This window comes from Bacillus rossius, chromosome 6 (genome assembly GCF_032445375.1).
Source record: "Bacillus rossius redtenbacheri isolate Brsri chromosome 6, Brsri_v3, whole genome shotgun sequence".
Lineage (NCBI taxonomy): Eukaryota > Metazoa > Arthropoda > Insecta > Phasmatodea > Bacillidae > Bacillus > Bacillus rossius.
This window is the reverse complement of record NC_086334.1, coordinates 51,523,613-51,533,744: the sequence shown is the minus strand read 5'-3', so window position 1 is coordinate 51,533,744 and position 10,132 is coordinate 51,523,613. Positions and strand designations below refer to the sequence as shown.

At 37.4% G+C, this 10,132-nt stretch overlaps 1 protein-coding gene across 1 annotated transcript in view; it reads left to right on the top strand.

Annotated features, from left to right (window-relative positions):
- The first annotated feature begins 922 nt into the window (after positions 1-922).
- The window catches only part of LOC134533174 (cubilin), a 343,648-nt gene continuing 334,438 nt past the window's right edge, over positions 923-10,132 (top strand). The window contains exons 1-3 of the mRNA XM_063370538.1: positions 923-1,003; positions 6,493-6,659; positions 8,511-8,640. Coding sequence (XP_063226608.1) covers positions 6,565-6,659; positions 8,511-8,640 — 225 coding nt within the window. The 5' untranslated portion in view covers positions 923-1,003; positions 6,493-6,564. The remainder of the gene's footprint in view (positions 1,004-6,492; positions 6,660-8,510; positions 8,641-10,132) is intronic.

Here is a 10,132-nt window from a genome sequence, read left to right as displayed (position 1 = left end):
TTTGAAAAAAAAAACAGCGTTAGAAAAAAACTTTAATAACTTAAACCATGGTCCAAAACAAATTTTTTAAAACCACTATTAGTACAGAAATAATAAATTGTGTTTAAAAGTTAAACCAATCATAATTACCTTAGTAGAAATAGTATGAAATTCGTTCTAGTTTATTAAATGATAGATGCATTGAATTATAAAATTTCGAAACTTTTTCGCTACATGTAATTTGAGAAAATGTTTAATGTATTATTTCAGGATTTTGAAGATCATATAGGATTTATTCCACACTATGTGCTCAAAATGTCCCAGAAGCTTCTAGAAGTTTACAGAACGTGCCAGAAGAATAGCTTCTTCGTAATCCACGTACGCCTGTAGGATCTACCAAACTGGATTTTTTTTTGTTATTTGCTAACACATGTATTCCGATATTTTAGAGTAGGTAATCATTGATTTTTATGGCGTGGTTCATTCTATTCTCAGATTGGTCTATTGTGTTCGTGTTGCATCGCCATTAATATATATATATATATATATATATAATGTTCATAACTGTTGGCAGGCATTTAACAAATAAATATAAATAAACAAAAGGTTCAAACGTGCGTTAGAAGCGTAACTTCACCAACAGAGAGTTACGGATGTGTGCAAGTATGACATCAGTGCAGGCAGATGCTCCATCGTCCAACGCCTGATCGTCGCACATTCCGTTGCGCTCTGGGCGTCACACGCTCGTCACGCTCGGAGCCGTGCCGGCCGTGAACATAAACGTGACGAGATACCGCGCCGGGGTACGCCCGCCCGCGGCTATCAGGTCTCGCCCGTGGGGAGGAACGCGCGGACGCCAGACGCGGTGGGGATCTGGCGCGCTATCAGCGGGGAGGGTCGCCGCCCACCGAGCCCTGCTCCCCCTCCCCCCTGCTGATCGCCACGGCACTCGGCACTGACAGGGCGGGACTCCGAGGGCTGCGCCAGACCAGGCAGTTTGTGCTCTCGTCACGCTCGCTCGCAGGTAAGCGTCAAAGGTCCGGACCCATTCCTTCCCGGGTTTTAATGACACTAAGACAATAACAAAATTAAAGCACTCTAGCTATCTAGCTACATAAAGTTTTAAAAAAATATTCTTTTTTTTGAAAGTTTTTTTTTTTTTTTTTAATTCTTTAGTGGGCTACAATAATGTATATCCTCCTCGTCGTATACCGACATGCCTCACGCATAGAAACGCGGCAGTAATTTTTTTTTCCCAAGTATTCGATATTTAATTACAATTTGCACACTTTTCTTTTTTTGCAAGCACTTCTTTCATACAAATTTGACACGAGTGTTTCGTATATTTAATAACAATAAAAATTATATACGACAATGTATATATAATATATGACTTGTGTTAACAAATTATTCAAATAATTTATTAAGTAAAAAAGTATTTAAACAAATGAATAAAAAACAAAAACAATAAATGTATTTTTTTTTTTTTTTACGAAGCCAAATCATTGCTTAAACTTCTGTGTGTGAACGTTGGAGCTCTGAAAGTCTACTGTTCCCCGGGATTTTACTGTGACAATCAATTTTCTTTTGAAATTTGTTCATTAAGAAAACTTACTGTAAAAAAATGGGGTGTGGCTGTGTCACGGACACGGCCGCGTGTTGTACATGAATATGTGTACGTAACAGGTAATATTGTCTATACAAAATATAAAATACGCTATTTTATGTATGTTATAATAATGTTTATTTTTTTAATTTTAACACCACTGTAACTTTTTACACTAATGTCTTATATAAGTAATCGATAGATTTTGACGAGAGCTGACGATTGAAACTCAAACGAACGTCTTAGCTTCTCCGAGTCAACAGTTATACTAAACGGAAATCTCTAAACGCAGCAAAGTGACCTCAAAATGGCGGCGCTTCCCCCCTCCGCCGCGCGCGATGTGTCACAGTCCTCACTTAGCGTGACGAATTCTTTGATCCTTTAGCTATCCAGTGGTGTAATTAAATTTTGGACGGAGATGATAGATAATGTAGCTGCAACACCAGACTGTATCCCCCGATTTTGTTATCATTCGTTTTTTTTTTTTTTTAAATTGCCTCCCAGTATGGAAGCAATTTTAAAGATGTATTCACGTCAAAAAAAATGAGGAAATGGTTGAACCGGACCGTGTCCTTCGCTAACACCTGCCCTGAGAGCGCGCACTCTGAACACGCAATGGCTCGCCCGGTCGGCGGGGTGATAAGTGGTTCTAGCGCGCGGTCTTCTCGTCCAGCACAGGACGGGAAGCCTTCATCTCACAGACGAGAGAGCCACACCCGAAGTTCCCCGAAGTTCATGCTCGCTTTTTTTTTCCTGTACCACAACAGGTGTATTTATTTGGGATGTAGCTTACTCATACGTCACACGCCGTTCTATATCATTGTATAAACCGGTGTGGCATTAAATTTTGCGGTCGATTAGGATAGATTAGCTACATTATAAATACTTTAAAACATTGTGGATGGTTGGTTGTATTAGGTAAGTATAGCTACATTAAAAATACTGTAAAATCATTTTATGGTTGCTTAGCAAATAACTTTTTTAATATGTAGCTATCCAGCGCTAGGAAACCGTTTACATGATTTCACAGTATCTTTAATGTAGCTATCCTAACCAAATCAACCGTGCACAATGTTTTAAAGTATTTATAATGTAGCTAACCTAACCAAATTGACCATTAGTTATCATGAGTTGTCCAATATAAACATACACGGACACACGGCAAACGAAAAATATGGCGGCGTACAAATAAATACCGTTGCCTTGTTTATGGTCTTTCCTTTTATCAACACCGCCATATTTATTTACAAGGAACAACAAAAAAAAAAACCGAAGATGCACGATCGGGCGTTTGGCTGTCTCGTCTGTGAAAAGAAGGCTTCCCGCACAGGACAGCCGCGAGGTCCGAGCGGTGACCGTTACATCCTGTCGCGGAGGAACGATGCAAGTCCCTCGGGTGCTTTCAAGAGTCTCCACCGGAAGTCTCGTGCCCGAATAATTATTCCGGAAACACGCGTTTCAACCATTTACACCCCCACACATTAAAAAAAAAAATACAACTTAGAAAACGAAATACGTGTAACAGAACTACTCACCCACCCTAGGCGCTATAGCAATCGGACAGCACTCGGATATCATAAACAGTTTTCAAGTCCCGTTGTTGTTTTTCCCTGAATATCTGCACACCGAATGAGTGCCCAGGTATGCGCTCTGAGGTAATGTAGTGAATTCCCTGTGGAATTTAACAATTTAGGCAACAAATACAGGCGAGAGGCCGTGGGTTCATGGGAAACATCTTTACCATTCGTGTTTTGTTGTTATTTTTATTACACAAGAATGATAAAACTAAGAAAAAATTATTTCAGTGTACTGGAATACAAAATTGGATCAGATTCTTTAGTGGCCACAGTCGCTGAAGTAAGTGTCAAGTAACACAGAGCACTAAATCGTGTGGCATACAGTTTTCTGAAAAGTCTAGAAACCTGATTTTTTCATAATTTTAATGAAACAGAATTTTAATTTATTTATTTAATCAATATTTTAATGAACGATGAAAGACAATCTACAAACAGTTAATTTTGAATTGTAAAACACATGATTTTACGATTTCAATTCATACTAGGGTTCAAACATATATCGTACTTCAAGGTTCTCAAAACCATGGCACTAATCCTGGCCTGCGGGTGAATGAGGGAGGGGGGGGGGATGGGGACGGCGGCGGCGCTTGCGCTTGCAAAATCGTAACCGTGAAAAGAAAATTATAAACGTAATATTCCCCCCCCCCCCTTTTCTCACCGCAAAGGCGAAGGAATCCTACAGATTTTCGCCTCAGCTCAAAACCATTAATTAACACTCTTTTAAGTGATAAAACCAATTATAAACTATGCACTACAGATATATGAATTATTTAATTTAAATCATCGGCAAAAATTACAAAATTATAGAAACAAAACAATTTTGGAAACCAACACGTTTAAACATACAGGGGTACTTTTCAAGTTCAAGTCACTGTACCAGACGTGATTAGATGCTTTCAGCGAGCAACTATTCGAGGGTGCGTTCACTACGTATTGCCAGTAAGACAGTCCACAACTCCGTGGAACCATGGCAACCCCTTGATTCTCTTTGCAGTTTAACTTTCAGACTAGGTCAGTCAATCATTGATATAAATTACAATACATTGTACGGACGTTCCAAAAAACAATTCACCTCAAATGAACGAAGAGTTCTACGTAGCTCCAGATAAATGGATCTCTATAATAACTACCATGGATTTCAACTTCCGAGTTATGCGTTCTGTTGTTTACGTAGTAAACAGGCCCGTGGAAGGAAGAAGAATTGTAGTGTTCTGCTTCAGTCTAAAAAAAGTTTTTGACGTGACGTATAATAAATCGATGAACGCCGGCTGCACGCACGAAAAAGTGTCCCGTAACGCACATTGTCCCGTTACGCTGTGTCCCGTTACGCTCATTGTACGCTTGCGCCTAATCTATCTCTCTTCCACTCGATTGGAACAACCATCGATTTTACTTTTTCGTTTCCTACTTTTCCTATCATCGTCCTATCCTTAACAGAATAACACAGATTGGAAGAAGTTAAATAGCAAACATGTATAAAAGTTATAGTTAAAATAATCTCTTCGTTAAAGTAATAAACATATTTGAATTAATGATTGCAAATAAAAGTAAATTTATCAATTAAATTGTAGATTTAATTTCACTCCTTTGTATCCATACTAAATAGTGATAATTCAATAAAAATGATTCAATTTTTTTCATAAAACTATGCAATCATTTCATCAATGTTTTTTTATGACGTTGTAACGTTAAACTATCGTCCGTAAACCGACTTTACAGACAACCAATTTTTTATCAAGTTCTGTTAATGCTCCAAGGTGATCTTTATGGAAGTCCAATGAGCAGGAGCGGCTCCATACCCGGACGAACCGGGTGACCGCCCATATGTATATGTGTATATGTATATATGTGTATATACATATGTATGTATATGCATGTACACATATATGTTTATGTGTATACGTATGTATATGTGCCAAGCAGATCCCCGCACTGGCAATTTTCGCAATTGATTTTGCCTAGTTTTCTGTCTTCCCCCCCGCAGCCGCAGTAAGATTCATCCAAAAATTATGACGGCCCGCGATTACAGATAGACCACGGCCCAGCAAGGTCTAGGGATTTCCACTGCAAATCAGTGCCAGTGAATTTGTGAATCAATCCGTGTACTAACAACCACTGGATAATATGCAGCCAGTGTTATAAATTCTCTGAGGTGCTTGAAACGTGAATACGTAGCAGTAAAGTGCAACTGTTTGGGAAAAAAAACATCAAAATAATGCGAAAATATGAAAATAATAAGCATATCGCCGTACACTATCGGAGTGAGCTAGCTTTGTTGCGACTCAGCGAGTCGCAGTACACGCGTGATTAGTGTACTGCCAACCCAACGAGTGGACATTTCTTAATTACCAAACAATCTAAATAAAAAAAGGGAATTTTTAGGTTCACCATTTCGGATGTTTGACTAAACGTTCCTCTCCTAACCTCCAAACAATAATGATGCGTAATTCATTTACATCCGGTGTATCGTTTACCTGCTAAGGACAAGGATTATTTTATTGGTTTTTGAATAGTATTTTTTTTGAAGCGTGAGAGCAATTTTAGTTTTTCATTATCTCACTAAATTTATATCCCAGAAATGTTTTTGATAAATAAAGAATAATATTTGTAGTTTTTTTTCTAAGTCTTGAATTTTGAACTGCTTACTATTAGTGTCATCGTCCCGTTGGTACGAGAATTATATATATAGTTTGTATATATATGTATAAAAGGTGATCGCAAATTGTTGGGTATACGTTAAACAAGTGGCAGAGAACGCCAAAACAAGCGTTTTTCGCTAAGAAACACATGTCCAAACGAAACCCTGCTAAGTTACAGGCTTGATCAGCAGAACGTGTATTATAGTTTGGCGGGCTTAAGAGGATACTCCATTGGCTGAGAGGTCACGTGATCGCAGTCAGTGGCGTTCAGACGCCCCGCTAGAAGCTGGTTACGAGCCGGGCTCAGGCCAAAGATACATCAACATTAAAAAGCATTTCCAGGTTGCAATAGTTCAAACGCATACCAACGTACATTTCACATATTTCTGAGGTCTAACTATTAATAGTATAAGTTTCGTAGACGGAACTTTTACATATATTTTTTTTTAAATTTTAAGAACATTTCCATAATGTTGTTAACACTGTGCGCCCAGTGTATAATATTGGACATAGTACAGCCCTTTTCTGTGCGATTAATAAGACTAATGCTGTGTTTACATGTTCAATCGAATTAAGCAAGTATATTCCACTCTAATGTGTTGGAAATAAGTTTTCCTAATACATACTTAGAATTATAATTTTCATTATAAAAGTTTTGGGAATAATAATTGTGTTTTATTTTATTTGCCAGGACGTTGAAGAGTATGACTCACAGGTTGTGATTATGCGCTCCATTGAGTGAACAGAAGATTCAGCTTTGAACATGGCGGTATCAGGAAGGTCGCAGGCAGCTTTATACACGGCATTCATTATCCTGCAGTTGAAGACCACCTTGACAGCAGATCTGTACGACTCGCAGTAAGTAGTTCGCCTTCTTTTGTTTTTCAAGAAGTGGTTGTCTTCATAAACCATTAAATATCTATTAAAATTTAAACTCACCCAAATTGAACGCGGGAATACCTATATATATTTTTAATGATGGGCTGGGTTTTTTACACACTATCAATTGTCTTACTAGGGACCTGCAAAATTTGTGTTATTATTTGGTAACAGACTATAATGCAAAAATGCTATATCTACCATTGGTTAGTGTGTTACATGACACGCCCTCAGGTTTTGGAAGCCGATTAAAAAAACTGAATAAAAGTGTGGAACAGTCTTTAGAGGATCACTCCGGCATGATCATATGCAAGAATGTGTAGTCCAGACGCGAGGTAACTTGAGGACTTTGCAGGTGAGAAACCTCGGGTTATTGTTCAGCTGATACACGCCGCTGCACACATCATACGACCATACGAGCGATCTCCCACACGCACGTCAGTACATGTCGGGGTCACAGAGTAGGTACAAAAAAATCCCTCTGGGCACACAAAGCCTACGGGTCCGCAGGTAGATTTTGAAGTAATTTTTCTTCTGGAAAAGTCCTGGAAACTTCTATAAACATCTGGACCATTTTAAGATCTTAATCTACGTGACATACTATATATTCTACAAAACATTTTTCTCATATTCCATGCAGCGAAAATGTTTCGCATGTTTTTAACTCAAATTCATCCACCATTTGATGCCTTACAACGAATTCCATAATATGCCTGATAAAGTAGGTAAGAATTGTTTTGACTTACAAGCACTATTTTTCATCCCTTACACTAATACTTGGTAGTATAAAAATGTTCTATGGACCAAGGTTTAAGATAACATTAAGATAGTTTAAAATAAATAGGAACGATTTTAATAGTAAGGAAGTTTTAGTTTTTTTTTAATTTCAACCTTTGTTTTTATGGTAATCGTTCGTTTCATCAAAAATTGTTTTAGCCAAAGATTTCAGATAATTTTTAGAATTTTTAAATAAATTATAACGGATTTGATATTATAACGACAAAAAAGTTATTTTTTTTTGTCTTCTGTACCTGATACTGAATATTTATCTATTCTTTATATTCCAACCCCCGTTTTTTTTAACCCCTTGCAGTACTGCTTCGTCGTATCAAAAATTCTTTCAGACAAAAGTTTTAAATAATTTTTAGAAGAATTAAAATTTATTGTTATAGATTTTATATTTTACCTAATATGGAGTTATAATTTTTTATCTTTTATCCCTATTTATTTCACTATTAGCAGCAATGGTTGGTTGTATCAACAAATTTCACTGACAAAAGTTTTAGATAATATTTATAAGGCTTACAACATATTTGAACTAATTTAATAGTGTGCCTTCTCAGGGAGTTCAACCAAGGGCGCAACAACAGGGGGGGGGCAAGGGTATTTTGCCCCCCCCCCCCTCTGAAACCTTGAAGGGGGGGCAAACGGGGGCAAAGAAAGTACTGTGTAATTAATTTTTAGATAGTAAAACTGCTTAAATAGCACCATTTTCCACCTTGAAATACAAATTTTCCCGGGGGAGGGCCCGCTTCAATAGGGGGGATTGATGATTCTTTATAAAAAGGTATTTTGCCCCCCCCTTTGGAAATTTAGTTGTTGCGCCCCTGAGTTCAACCCTTGTTTTTTTCACCTCTTGTAGTTAAATTCAGACGAAAATAGTATATAATAATTTTAGGGTTTGCAATAAATAAGAGCGGGCTTAATAGTGTACATAATAATGAAATTATTGTTCTTTTTTAAAAAAATTCTAACCCATTTTTTTAACCCTAGCGGCAAAAATCTTTACAGACAACCAATTTTTTTTTAACCACGCCATGATCCTATCAGGCCCAGAATCCTGACGCAAGACGGACATCTGATCCTTCTGAGCGGACAGCACCGGAACATCTCGCTGCGCACCTCCGGCAGAGGATACGTGAACATCAACGGCGTGAATCTGCTCCGGGCAACGACAATGGTAAGTGTTGTACTTACCATAAACTTATTCATTTGGATGAGATGACATTTGAACCCGCAGAAATGCAGAAATAGGCTTGGCCTGCAAGCGGTAAAAAGACACGCAAGTGTTCATGAATAAGTATTAATACTTGCGTGACCTTTTACAACTATAACATTTCCACAATAACTGTAAGTAACAATTTTGAGAGAAAATTTGTGACCCAACAACAAATACAAGTGTAGGTATATTTTTGCAGGGAAATAGAGCTTATATCTTTGGGATGTGAGAGTGAGGCTGGGTTTATAAACTACGAAAGGTATGAAACGATGCAACGACGCCACACGCAACCAATGCAAAGCACGCAAGACGTCACCAGCCCTATAACTTAAAATTGTAAAACATTATAAATTTAATTCTTTCGATAATCCATATTAATCATGAAAACAAGATCAATGGTCAATAAATAGTTTTAAACGTGTTAACATGACGTATGTAATAAAAAAAAGAGCATTTTTGGTTTCTATGCACATAACTACGAACATATAGATTGGTCTGGCAACTTACGTACATTCTGCATCCGTTTATTGAAGCTCACGGTGTTCTGCGAACTAACGGCGCTAGTAGTAGTTTAACCCATCATTAACATTGTTTTAAATGGGAGTTTCATGTAAAAGTTGGAATATTTTTTAAAACTCAGTTTAGTTTTAAATTTTGGTTACAGTTTAGAATTTTTTATTTATTTGGTAGCTTTTTCGCGGTTAAATTTACTGCACTTACTTGTAACTTTGCCGCAGTTGTCAGTTAAAAGATGGAGTGCTGAGAATGCAGATTCCAAACAAACTGGGATCTCCCATAAGAAAGCATGTTTTAAATGTTAAGTGAGGGTTTAAATCACAAATTTTCGTTTGCTATATAATTTAATCTTCGAGCAAGTTTCATTCTTTAAAATGTGATTTTTTTTTAATCCAGTAATTCTTATTAACCAAACAAGGGGAGGGTTGGAGTCGGGGCTCAACGATTTGGCTTTAACAGGGTGAGTAGAAGCAGGTACGTGCCCATTTTAACGTTCTAAAATATCTTGCAGGTACGTGCCCATTTTAACGTTCTAAAATATCTTACCTGAGTGTGCCCTAGGAAGCGAGAAAAGGATCTTTATAACTTTTAAAGTATATCTATAAAAAATATTTTTCAAATTTTGTCGATTAAATGGCATGTTTCAGTGTTGCACCAAGCCAATGACTTAAAAATTTACTCAAAAAAAATTCTATAAATATACGTTAAAATCTTTAAAGAGCCTTTCCTCGCTTCCTAGGACCTACTTTGGCGACATATTTCAGGACGCTGAAAAGGACACCTGCCTGCTTCTACTCATCCAGTTTAAGCCACGTCTGTGAGCCCCGACTCCTGGTTTTGCAGCTTACCATTTTTTTTTCTTTTAACAAATCGTTAGGTGCGTATAAAAACAAAAAAAAAACTGTACGGTTTTAAGCAGTAACCTTTATTACAGCCA